The 13,828-nt window shown below is 47.1% G+C and overlaps 1 protein-coding gene across 1 annotated transcript in view; it reads left to right on the plus strand.

Annotated features, from left to right (window-relative positions):
• FBXO36 (F-box protein 36) overlaps positions 1 to 2,153 on the plus strand; it is an 89,224-nt gene extending 87,071 nt beyond the window's left edge. The window contains exon 4 of the mRNA XM_021075100.1: positions 1,656 to 2,153. Coding sequence (XP_020930759.1) covers positions 1,656 to 1,844 — 189 coding nt within the window. The 3' untranslated portion in view covers positions 1,845 to 2,153. The remainder of the gene's footprint in view (positions 1 to 1,655) is intronic.

Below are 13,828 nucleotides of genomic sequence, written 5' to 3' on the forward strand. Positions count from 1 at the left end.
GGCCTCAGGTAAAGCCCAGGCTGCAGAACATTAGGGAAGGTTATTCCCAGACAACGGCTCGCTTTGCGATGTGTCCGGCAGGCTCAGGGAGCAGACTGAATCTCGAGGGCCACTCCGTGCATGGTGTGATGTCTTGATGCAAAGGGCTCCACGTAAAACCTGTAGATGGGAGAAATGGGTAAATTTTAGATGTGCTGGTGGGCAGTCTCCGGGGGCTGCTTGTTCACTTTGATGCAGTTGTGGTTCAATACTGGGTGACTCGCTGTGGACTAAGCTGTCCAAGCCCGGGGAAGAGGTGACTTAGGTGAGGGCTTCCCATGAAGGCAAGCTGGACGGGGGTTGGCGAGGCTCCCACTTGAGAAGCCGCTGCGGCACCGGGTGGAAGAGCTGAGTGGCAGGTCCATTGACCACACCACTGTCAGCTTCTGTTATGTGGCTGATTGGAAGGGAAACAAATAACGAGGTCACGTGCGTACTACTTATAACTGTCTTGCATTTCACATCTTAAATGAGATCAAAACTCGGTTTATTCTGTGAATTATTTTTTATTCTTTTTTTTCTTTTTACAGCTGCACCTGTAACATATGGAAGTTCTCTGGGCGAGGGGTCAAATCAGAGCTGCAACTGCCAGTCTATGCCACAGCCACAGCAGTGTGGGATCTGAGCCACATCTGTGCCCTGGGCCACAGCTTGAAACAATGCTGGGTCCTTAACCCACTGAGCGAGGCCAGGCATCGAACCCACATCCTCATAGATACTAACTGGGTTCTTGACCCACTGAGCCACCGTGGGAACTCCTGTTAATTGAGTATTGCTTTGTCCTTTTTTTTTTTTTTTCTTTTTTCTTTTTTTTTTTTTTGGCCGCCCTGAGGCATATGGAGTTCCCAGGCCAGGGATCAATCTGAGCTGCTGTTGTGACCTACGCTACAGCTGTGGCAACACCAGATCCTTTCACCCACTGTGCCAGACTGGGGATCAAACCTGCATCCTGGTGCTGCAGAGATGCTGTTGGTCATTCACGTTGTGCCATAGCAGGAACTCTTCTTAAAAGAATTTTTTTTTTAATTGGAGTATAGTTGACTTACTATGTTGTATTAGTTTCAGGTGTGCAGCAGAGTGAATCAGTTATACATATATGTGCATCCATTCCCCCCCCCACCCAGAGTTTATCACAGATTATTATTATTATTTTTGGTCTTTTTGCCTTTTCCAGGGCCCTCCCGTGGCATATGGAGGTTCCCAGGCTAGGGGTCCAATCGGAGCTGAAGCCGCCGGCCTACACCACAGCCACAGCAACACCGGATCCTTAACCCACTGAGCGAGGCCAGGGATGGAACCCTCAACCTCATGGTTCCTAGTCGGATTCGTTAACCACTGAGCCCCGACGGGAACTCCTATCACAGACTATTGAGTAGAGCTCCCTGTGCTATTCCGTAGGTCCTTGTTGAATGTTGTCCTTTGTCCTTTACTGCTTCATGCACCTGCCTCTCTCCTCACAGAGGACATTTCTGGAGTCAGAACCGTGTCTGGCACATCTTCATTCATTCGGGGTGTTTTCTCTACTGCCTCCCATGCAGTGGGAGTTGGAGAGTGAGGGAAGGATTTGCCTTAACCTGTGTGTGATGTCACCCTCTGCTGACTCTTTCTGCCCCCAGCTGTGCACGTCGGACAAACTGTGGGAGCAGATAGTCCAGTCGGCCTGTGACCACATCACCCCGGACATGAGGGCCTTGGCCGAGGACATGGGCTGGAGACAAATGTTCTTCACCAACAAGCTGCAGCTCCAGCGGCATCTGCGCAAGAGGAAACAGCGCCACGGAAGCCAGAGGAGCAGTCAGCCTTAGGGACAAGCGTTCTTGCCCGCAGGGGAGTTGAGGCACGGCTGTGTTTTCCTTCTCTGTCCAAACCTCTGTGGCTTCCTTTGATTAAGAACTAAGGTTTTACTGCTTCAAGGAGCCAGAGGGTATTTGCACAGCCAGCAACCGCCTCTGCTGTGCCTGGCCTGAACCAGGGTCCCCCCGCCAAGCGTGAGGGCCCAGTTGTGGCCCCAGCACAAGGGCTGCAGGACCCAAAGCCCCCACGGCCTGCCCCCCATAAGAAAAGAGGCTTCTGCTGCATAGAAACAATAAATGATTATTAGCAAGTGTTCCTGATATGCATAGTTTATCTAGATATTGGAAAGGGGAACAGGGCTATGGAATTTTTCCTGGGGGTGTTGTGTCATCTGAGTCCCTCCAAGACTAGGTGGCTGTGTGTGCCCACAGGGAGCTGAGAACAACTGGGGCCCAGGAGGGCCCCCAGTGAGCACAGCTGCCTTCTCAACTTTGCTAACTTTGTATTCAGGGCCCCTATGCTGTAGGCCCTGGGTGGCCAGGCTCTGTCCCCGCACGTGGACACCTTCTGACCTGGCTCCTGACTGTGGCTGGAGAGAAGTCTAATGATCTGTCTGCAGACCTTGTCCACAGTCCAACTTCTCAGGAATTGGGAAGTTGTCAAATAAACCTATAAACGGTTCTTTTTTCTTTTTTTTTTTTTTTTTGTCTTTTTGCTATTTCTTTGGGCCACTTCCGCGGCATATGGAGGTTTCCAGGCTAGGGGTAGAATCGGAGCTGTAGCCACCGGCCTACGCCAGAGCCACAGCAACGAGGGATCCGAGCCGCGTCTGTAACCTACACCACAGCTCATGGCAACGCCGGATCCCCAACCCACTGAGCAAGGGCAGGGACCGAACCCGAAACCTCATGGTTCCTAGTCGGATTCGTTAACCACTGCGCCACGACGGGAACTCCCCTATAAAAGGTTCTTAGAGGCTTTCTGCTTCCTGAAGCACTGTGGACAGTTACCACTTTTATAACAGGGATTTTTTTTGTGTGTGAGGGGGTGTTTGAGTTTTATTTTTTATTTATTTATTTATTTATTTATTTATTTATTTTGTTGTTGTTGTACGGCTTTTTTTTATTTTTTATTTTATTTTCCCACTGTACAGCAAGGGGATCAAGTTATCCTTACATGTATACATTACAATTACATTTTTTTCCCCCACCCTTTGTTCTATTGCAACATGAGTATCTAGACAAAGTTCTCAATGCTACTCAGCAGGATCTCCTTGTAAATCTATTCTAAGTTGGGTCTGATAAATTTTATTTTTTGCTTAATATTTTAAACCTTTTTTTTTTTTTTTTGTATGCATAAGGACCGTGGCCGACGGTGCACCCACAGGCCACCCTCCGCACCAGTGGTGGCCCAGGGCACCCGTTCGAGGATGTGCTCAGAGGCCCAGCAGGGCCCCTGATATTTTAAAATTTTTACATAATTTTAATTTTGTTTTATTTTTTATTTTTAGGGCTGCCCCTGCCCTAAAACAAAAAGGCAGGCAAGGGAGTCCGTATTGTGGCTCAGTGGTATCTAACCTGACTAGTAGCCATGAGGATGTGGGTTTGATACCTGGCCTTGCTCAGCGGGTAAAAGATCCGGCATTGCCATGAGCTGTGGTGTGGGTTGCAGATGTGGCTCGGGTCTGGCGTTGCTGTGGCTGTGGCGTAGGCCAACAGCTGCAGCTCCAATTCAACCCCTAGCCTGGGAACTTCCACATGCTGCAAGGGCAGCCCTAAAAAAAAAAAAAAAAAAAAAAAAAAAAGCGAAAAAAGAAAAAAAGAAAAAAAAAAAAAGCAAGGACAGGCTAGGGGTCAAATTGGAGTTGCAGCTGCCGGCCTACACCACAGCTGCAGCAACAGGGGATCCGAGCGGCCTCTGTGATCTGTGCCGCATCTTGCTGCAAGGCTGTATCCTAATCCACTGAGCCAGGCCAGGGCTAGAACCTGCATCCTCATGGACAGTAGCTGGGCTCTTGAGCTGCCGAGCCACAGTGGGAACTCCATTTTTAATATAATTTTTAAAGGTTACTTTCCACTTACAGTTATTGCAAACATTGGCTATATTCCTCGTGTTGTCCGATACGTCCTTGAGCCCACCTTACACCCAGTGGTTTGTACCTCTCACTCCCCACCCCTATATTGCTATTTACCCCTTCTCTCTCTCCCCACTGGTAACCAGTAGTTTGTTCTCTGTATCTGTGAATCTGCTTCTTTTTTTCTGGCTTTATTCACTAGTTTTATTTATTTATTTATTTGCTTTTTAGGGCGGTACCCGTGGCATATGGAGGTTCTCAGGCTAGGGGTCAAATCAGAACTGTAGCTGCTGGCCTACACCACAGCCACAGCAACGCAGGATCTGAGCCGCGTCTTCGACCTACACCACGGCACTCGGCAACACCAGATCTTTAATTTAACCTGCTGAGCAAGGCCAGGGGTTGAAGCTGCATCTTCATGGATGCTAGTTAGACTCATTAACCACTGAGCCATGACAGGAACTCCTGTTGTATTTTTTGTTTATTTATTTTGCTTTTTAGGGCCGCACCCGTGGCATATACCACAGCCACGGAAATGCCAGATCCTTAACCCACTGAGTGAGGCCAGGGATCGAAGCCGCAACCTCATGGTTCCTAGTCGGATTCGTTTCCGCTGCGCCATGATGGGAACTCCCTGTTGTATTTTTTATATCCGCAAGTAAGAACCACAGGGAATTTTAAGGACACAGGGTGCGGGCAACTGAAAGAAAAGCACAGTCTGTATTGTGTTAGGTCCGCAGAGGGGCAAAGCCAGTACAGTTTTAGGGGAGAAAGTTCCACCTCCCCGAGATGCATTAAATAACAATCATTGGCTGCGCTTCCATGGCACCTGAGTGTCCCTGACAATGAACTCACAGCAGCAAAGCGTCTGCGGACCCCTCTTAGGCTACAGGCAAATTAGCTCTCAACCTGCTCTCACTGTATCAACGCTACCAGCTTGTCTTTGCAGCTTCCACTTCACTGCACAGAAAACACCCACCTTCCATCCCCCACCCACCCACCCAAGGACCTTCCGGTGAAGCCCTGGGACCTCCCGGAAGATGGGGAACAGGGGGACTCTGGCTGTTGTCCCCACCTCACTCCTGGAACAGCTCTGTAGCCATGGCTCAGGGACAGATGCTTCTGTTCTTTTTTTACTAAACCTGTGTTAATATCAAAGCGGATTTTAACCCCCATCCACCCACCCCTCACACTCAGTCTTGGATAACCAGGGCCATCTGTGGACCCAGAGGTGTTCTGCTTTCTGGCAGATGAAGAGCCAGTCAAAGTTGTGTCTGGATTTAGTCCAAGCGCAGAGCAAAGGTTTCATTGGTGAGAGACCCGGGGCGCCTGCCGCACCTCACTGCTGTGGCTCAGGTTGCTGGTGTGCCTTGGGTTCAGCCCCTGGCCCAGGAACTTCATGCTTCAAGTGCAGCCAAAAAAATAACACCTTTAAAAAGTTATCAATAGGTTGGCTATTGTTAAGTGATAGTTAAGCAACATAAGATGTTAGATCATTTCCATAATTATTTGCCCTCATAATTTGAGTGCCTTATTACTGAATTATAATTTTTATTTTCTTTTTAGGGCCACACCCATAGCATATGGAAGTTCCCAGGTTAGGGGTCCAATCGGAGCTGCAGCTGCTGGCCTACACCACAGCCACGGCAACACGGGATCCGAGCCGTGTCTGCGACCTACATGACAGCTCAGGGCAATGCTGGATTCCCAACTCACTGAGGGAGGCCAGGGATCAAACCCACATCCTCATGGACACTAGTCGGATTTGTTTCCACTGTACCACAATGGGAACTCCCAGATTATAATTATTTTTGCCAAAATAGGACCAATATCGTTACCCTAAAGGCCTGCAAGGCACCAGCATCCTCCGTGGTCCACCCTTCTGCCCCTCTCTCCTGCGGTCTTGCCTAAGTTCGGGCCCGCACGAGGAGGGCCTGGCTGGGGAGCCAGGGGTTTGCCTCTCGGCCTCAGCTGACCGCTTTCACGTGGACACATAAATCTGCTTTGTTTGTGACATACTCTTTTGGAGTGAAACGTCACAGCCTTTTATGGTTTAGCCTTTCCTCATCTTTTCAGTCAAAAGTATTCATACTCTGCTATTATTCAGCACTGTAATTAAAAATACTGCTAGTTTCTGATGATTTATATGTTTAGTGTTACAAGAACAATTTATCAACAGTGGCAAATGTGCATATTTAATTTATAAGGTAAAAATATATGTATATATTTTACACAATGGTAACGTCTATTACCGCTTTTCTTCCTGACCAGGTTGGCATAGTATGTGCATTACCCCTTGATTATATGGAATCCATGTAATCTCTTTTTTTGTTCTTTGCTGCACCCACAGCATGAGGACGTTCTGTGGCCAGGGATCGAACACGTGCCACAGCCGAGGCCTGCGCATTTTTGCAGTGACAACGCCAGATCCTTAACCCACTGCGTCACCAAGGAAACCCTAGGCTCCATATTATCTTGAGGAAGCCAAGACTTCAGCCTGTGATTCTACTGGGGGAGGGGCTGGAAGTAGGGGTAGGGGCAAATTACCAGTCACCACTTTATTTTTTTTATTTTTATTTTTTGTCTTTTTGCCTTTTTCGAGGGTTGCTTCCTGCGGCATATGGAGGTTCCCTGGCTAGGGGTCGGATCGGAGCTGTAGCCACCGGCCTATGCCAGAGCCACAGCAATGTGGGATCCGAGCTGAGTCTTTGACCTACACCACAGCTCACGGCAACGCCGGATCCTTAACCCACCGAGCAAGGCCAGGGATCGAACCCGCCACCTCATGGTTCCTAGTTGGATTCGTTAACCCCTGTCACCACTTTAAATGTTTTCCGAGCTGCTTGTTTACAAGGCGGTCATCAGTCCTCCTTTATTTCCCAAACCACCTCCCAAGATGCTGAAGAATAACATCGAACGGCCTTGCACAAAACATCAGGCAGCAGAGTTTTTTGCTCTGAGCTTCAGTGTAATGACCTGTATCTTCAGTGGGTGTTGAGACATGATAGAGTGGGAGCGAGGCTCTGAGCTTTTCCACTCTGAGCGGTTGGCGTCAACTTGAAATGGATGTCTTGGGTTGGATGTCTGTTTTTTTATTTTTTATTTTTTTATTTTTATTCTTTTGTCTTTTTACTATTTCTTGGGCCGCTCCCACGACATATGGAGGTTCCCAGGCTAGGGGTAGAATCGGAGCTATAGCCACTGGCCTACACCAGGGTCACAGCAACGTGGGATCCGAGCCTCATCTGCAACCTACACCACAGCTCATGGCAACGCCGGAGCCTTAACCCGCTGAGCAAGGGCAGGGACTGAACCCGCAACCTCATGGTTCCTAGTCGGATTCATTAACCACTGCACCACGACGGGAACTCCCTGTTCTTTTAAATTTTATTTTATAATGATTTTTATTTTTTCCATTATAGCTGGTTTACAGCAATCTGTCCATTTTCTACTGTATAGCCAGGTGACCTAGTTACACATATATGTACACATTCTTTTTGCTCACATTATCAGGCTCCATCATAAGTGACTAGATTTAGTTCCCAGTGCTATACAGCAGAATCTCATTGCTTATCCATTCCAAAGGCAATAGTTTGCATCTAATAACCCCAAATTCCCAGTCCATCCCACTCCCTCCGCCTCCCCCTTGGCAACCACAAGTCTGTCCCCCATGTCCATGATTTTCTTTTCTGTGGAAAGCTTCTTTTGTGCTGTGTATTAGATTCCAGATATAAGTGATATCATATCGTATTTGTCTTTCTCTTTCTGACTTACTTCACTTAGTATGAGAGTCTCTAATTCCATCCATGTTGCTGCAAGTGGCATTATTTTGTTATTTTTTATGGCTGAGTAGTATTCCATTGTGTATATATACACACATCTTCCTAATCCAATCATCTGTTGATGGACATCTAGGTTGTTTCCATGTCTTGGCTATTGTGAATAGTGCTGCAACAAACATGTGAAATAGACAAAGTACCACCACACAAAAGAAAAATGTGCACTGGAGTTCTCTTTGTGGCTCAGCAGCTTAAGAATCTGACTAGCATCCATGAAGACGCAGGTTTGATCCCTGGCCTTGCTCAGTGGTTTAAGGATCTGGTGTTGCTGTGGCTGCGGTGTAGACTGACAGCGGTAGCTCTGACTTGACCCCTGGCCTGAGAATGTCCATATGCCGCAGGGGTGGCCCTAAAAATTAAAAAAAAAAAAAGAAAACTGTGCACCTGGGCTTAAACGTATACTATTACGTGGTAGGCCATTTCACAAAGTCACATTCCCGTCTCAGCTTTACCTACCTGTTGTTTTGAAATAAGACCGTCCGCCTTGGGGGAGAGCGTTCATTTGCCCTTGCAACATGGAGCCCCCAGGGATGGGAGCCGCAGAGGACTTCCATTTTCCTGCTTATTGCGTCCCCTCAAACCGTCATCTCCATTCAGAAATGCCGTTTTCAGTTGGGAAATCTGTGCTGCCCATCTAGAAAGTCAGATAGCCAGATCGGGGTCACAGACTGAGCTGGAATAACTTTAGGGACAATGATAATAGCAGCAATTTCCATTGATTATCTATGGCATAGCAAGAAATAAACAAGTAGTAACTGATTTAATTCTTACAGCCACGCTTCAAGGTATATGATGTTATTTCTGTCTCATGGATCAGGAGCCTATAAACTATGGCATAAGTCTAATCTGGCCAGCTGCGTGTTTCTGTATATAAAGTTTTATTGGGCCACAGTTTATGACACAGGGTGACAGAGTTAGACTGTCATGATATAAACTGCTTGGCCTGCAAAGCCTAAATTACGCTCTGAGAGCACAAGTTAATTTTCCCAAAGTTTTATGACTAGTAAGCGGTGAAGTTGAGATTCAAGTCTATACCTATGGAGTCTATATTCTTTTTTTTTTTTTTTTTGGTCTTTTTGCCATTTCTAAGGCTGCTCCTGTGGCATATGGAGGTTCCTAGGCTAGGGGTGGAATCAGAGCTGTAGTCACCAGCCTACACCAGAGCCACAGCAACATAGGATCTAAGCCGTGTCTGCAACCTACACCACAGCTCACCGAAACACCAGATCCTTAACCCACTGAGCAAGGCCAGGGATCGAACCCGCAACCTCATGGTTCCTAGTCGGATTCGTTAACTACTGAGCCATGACGGGAACTCCCAGAGTCTATATTCTTAACCACAAACCCCATGCCACCTCTCCTTTCAGAGCCAAGACGTTTGGCCAGTGGAACTTGAAGAGGTGATGGGGTTTGTCCAGTGTCATATTTGAAATTACAAGTAGGAGGGCCTTGAGCGAAATATTGAGAGACTATCCTAATTTAGTGTCCAGAGAATGTTTTTTTTTCTTAACGGTCGCACCCGAGGCACATGGAAGTTCCTAGGCCAGGGGTTGAATCTGAGCCACAGCTGCAACCTATGGCACAGCTGTGGCAATGCCAGAGCCTTCATTTTTTTAATTTTAATTTTTATTTATTTTTTGCTATTTTTTAGGGCTGCAGCCACAGCATATGGAGGTTCCCCGGCTAGGGGTCTAATCGGAGCTACAGCTGTGGGCCTATGCCACAGCCACAGCAATGCCGGATCCGAGCCATGGCTTTGACCTACACCACAGCTCACGGCAACACGGGACCCTTAACCCACTGAGTGAGGCCAGGGATCAAACCTGCACCTTCACGGTTCCTAGTTGGTTTGTTTCCGCTGCACCACGACAGGAACTCCAGGAGTATATTCTTCAAGGCCCTCGCATAATCTTAGGAAAAGTCAGGTAAAGGAGTGAATAACGGAGCAGAACACGGCTCACTGGTACTTTTCCAAACTTCATCTTCTCTTCTTCTGGCCACTTCCCTCCCTTGGGGACCAGATTGTCCCAAGGAACTCTTACCTTTTCCCACCTCACCTGACAATGGAAGAGGCTCTCCAGTGCCAATCTGAGACTGTCAGCCCGAACCTCTCTGCTTTCATCGTTGGCGGTCCACACAGTTCATCTGTAGCACCTTTATTTGGATTTTGTTTTCGTTTTTGGCTCTGCCCACAGTACAAAGAAATTCCCGGGCCTCAGAGTTTCCGTCATGGCTCAGTGGTTAACGAATCCGACTAGGAACCATGAGGTTGTGGGTTTGATCCCTGGCCTTGCTCAGTGGGTTAAGGATCCTGTGTTGACGTGAGCTGTGGTGTAGGTTGCAGACACAGCTCGGATCCCACGTTGCTGTGGCTCTGGTGTAGGCCGGTGGCTACAGCTCTGATTCGACCCCTAGCCTGGGAAGCTCCATATGCTGCAGGAGTGGCCCAAGAAATGGCAAAAAAAAGAAAAAAAAAAAAGACAAAAAAAAAAAAAAGAAATTCCAGGGCCAGGGATCAAACCCATGCCACAGCGGTAACCAGAGCTACAGCAGTGACAATGCCAGATCCTTAGCCTGCTGAACCACCAGGGAGCTCCTTGTAGTGCCTTTAATGCATTGCCAGATATCTGCTCTCCGCCCTGATTCAGTTTCCCTTTCCTTGGGGATGAATCCTACAGCTTCCTAGTCTTTGCAATTCAGCATCAGCGTTCTCTCCCCCACCATGGTTCCCAGGCTTTGGGGTTTGCAGCCCCGCAGTCCACATAAGCCACACTCCATTCATCGTTATATTTAAGGATGGATCATTAGCTTTAAAAAGGGGAGATTAGAAATCCTGTTTTCTTAGCTCACAGCTGCACCATCTAAGCCTAAAGATGCTGAAAAAGATGAAACTGAAACCTACCCAAAAAAGCATAACTATGAAACAAAATACAACTCAAAAGCTATCTATTCCTTGGCTTTGTAATGTTAAAATTTTACGTATTTGGTACCTCGTGATTTGTGGCATCATTTTAAGAGCAATCATTGGCGCCTAAAGAAAGAAGTATTTCAAATGTAGATGTAATGAGTTCATTAAAAGCCAGAAATTGGAGTTCTCATCGTGGCTCAGCAGTCAACGAACCCAACTAGTATTCCTGAGGACGTGGGTTTGATCCCTGACCTCACTCAGTGGGTTAAGGATCCAGCGTTGCCATAAGCTATGGTGTAGGTCGCAGACACAGCTTGGATCCCAAGTTGCTGTGTCTGTGGCGTAGGCTGGGAGCTACAGCTCCAATTGGACCCCTAGCCTGGGAACCTCCATGTGCCGCTGGTATGGTCCCAATAAGACCAAAAAAATTAAAAAATTAAAAAAATTAAAAGCCAAAAATTGATCACTATGGTTTTATTGTTGTTGTTGCTTTTTAAAGGCCCACCTGAGGCATATGTTCTCAAGCTAGGGGTCAAATCGGAGCTGCAGCCACCAGCCTGTCCCACAGCCACAGCAATGTCAGATCTGAGGCGAGTCTGCCACCTACACTGCAGCTCATAGCAACCCTGGATCCTTAACCGCCTGATTGAGGCCAGGGATTGAACCCTCATCCTCGTGATTACTAGTCAGGTTTGTTCCTGCTGAGCCACAGTGGGAACTCCTAGCTTGCTTGTTTTTTTTCTTTGCCACACAGCATGCAGTTCTTGGGCCAGGGATCGAACCCTTGCTGTAGCAGTGACCTGAGCAGCCGCAGTGACAACGCCAGATCCTTAACCCCCTGAACCACATGGGAACTCCCACTATAGCTTTTCTAAGCAGAAAGGCAAAGCCAGTGAAGTGCCGTGCAGGGTAGGTGACTGCCTGGAAGCCTTGGGGAAAGGCATGCACGCCCTACAGCTGACACTGCGGGATGCTGGCTGGCCTGGGAGTCAGCAAAAGAAATCACCACTTTCTGATGATACAGTAGCTTGTCAAATTAAAGATTCAGCTGCAAACATGAAGGCAGTGTTAAATCTTCTCTGCCGAATTGTACTTCTGTCCTACAAATGGATAACTCAGTAGATGTGGCTAGACTTGCTGTTTTGCTTGTGTTCATCCGGCATCACACCAACTAGACAAAGATCTTTTATGTGAATGCTTAGAAACCAGCACAAGGGGTGTTGAAACATTCAAAATACTGAATAATTTATTCACATTCATGGTTGATCCTGGGGGCAATTCTGTTGATGTTTGCACTGATGGTGCAGCAGCAATTGAGGGTCAAAGCAGTACCACCAAAATGGACCAGAAGTCATTGTATTTTTCATTGCTATGTGCTTGCAGTCAAATAATGGTCAGGTTCACCTAAGGACATCCTTAATGAAACAGTGAAAACTGACCACCTTTCATTAAGTCTTTATTCTTTTTTTGGCTGTTCCCACGGCATGTGGAAGTTCCCAGGCCAGGCATCAAACAGATGTTACAGCAGTGATCCAAACCATAGCAGTGAAAACAGCAGATCCTTAACTGCTAGGCCACCAGGGAACTCCCAAGTCTTTCCTCATAAGTCTACATCTTTTTAATATCCTGCGTGACAAAATAGGTAGCAAACCAAACTTGGGTCCGCTTACAAAGCAAAGTCCCTCCGCTGATGCCGGGTTGCGGTGGAGGAAAGTACAGTGATAACTGCAGGTGCCAAGCAAAGGGAAGAGGTGGCCTGTGCTCAACAGACCCAAACTTCCTGACGGCTTTCAGGGAAGGGTTTTTAAAGATGGCGTGAGGGAGAGGGTCCCAGGGGGTGTGGTCAGCTCACCCACAGTTCTCTGATTGGTTGGTGGTGAGGTAATAGGGCGATGTTTCAGGAATCTCAATGGTGCGGCTTCTGGTTCCAAATGGGCTGGGGTCTACATGAGGGTGATCAGGGTGCAGTTAACTTCTTCCACCTCATGGGGGGTTTTAGTACCTTCAACACAAATCAAGGATATGGCTCAGGAAATTATCTATAGCCCTCGATGAAGAAGGAAAGGTCCTTGACCTTGGTTTATGGCTAAACTATTACTATTTTGTTTTGCTCGACTGCTTTCCTTTCTGTGTTTTCTTGGTTCTCTGATTAAATTTGCTCTGTGGAACTTGGGGGAAGCCTAGCTGACTAGGCCTTTTTTTTCTTTTTTCTTTTTTACAAACAAGAGGCAGGTGACATAAGGTGGAGGTGATGGTGTCTGTTCTTGGGAAGGCCCCACAGGGTCCTACATGGTTTTAAAATGGAATATTTGGGAGTTCCCATTGTGGCTCAGGGGGTTAAGAATCGGACTAGTATCCATGAGAATATGAGTTCAATTCCTGGCCTCGCTCCATGGGTGAAGGATCTGGTGTTGCCGTGAGCTGTGGTGTAGGTCGGCAGCTACAGCTATGATTTGACCCCTAGCCTAGGAAATTCCAAATGCTGCAGGTGCAGCCCCTAAAAGCAAAAAACCAAACCAAACAAAAAAACCCAAAACAAAAACAAATTAACAACAATAAAATGGAATGTATGCACAAAGCACATCAGCTACAAATCAACGTCCAATTGTTGTCTTGAGGGAAAGCACTGGTGTAGCTGAGGTGCAGACTCAACTACTGATTTTTGCTGAAATATGTTCATGTTTGGCAGACACATTATTGAAAAGGAGGCTGTCACTTTGGGGAACATCACTGCGGTCCTTGTGGCCAGTGATAATTAATTAAACTTTCAAAAGGAAATTAGAATTTTGGAAAACTTACATCAACCTCCTGAGCTTGTCTGTTTCCTAATTGAGATGCAATTCACACACCATAACATTTACTCTTTTAGAGTATATAATTTAGTGGGTTTTATATATTCACACAAGTGTGCAGCCATCACCATTATCTAGTTCCAGAACACTTGTCACCTCAAAAGATACCACTGGCCCATTAGCAGTCACTACCTACACCCCTCTCCTCCCTTTTATCTATGGATCTGCCTATGCTGGACATTTCATATAAATGGACCCACACAATTATCATGTGACTTTTAAAAATATTGGTTGATGGGAGTTTCTGTTGTGGCTCAGTGGAAACGAATCTGATCAGTATCCATGAGGACGCAGGTTCCATCCCTGGCCTCGCTCAGTGGGT

The sequence above is a fragment of the Sus scrofa genome, chromosome 15 (assembly GCF_000003025.6).
Source record: "Sus scrofa isolate TJ Tabasco breed Duroc chromosome 15, Sscrofa11.1, whole genome shotgun sequence".
In the NCBI taxonomy this organism is placed as follows: Eukaryota; Metazoa; Chordata; class Mammalia; order Artiodactyla; family Suidae; genus Sus; species Sus scrofa.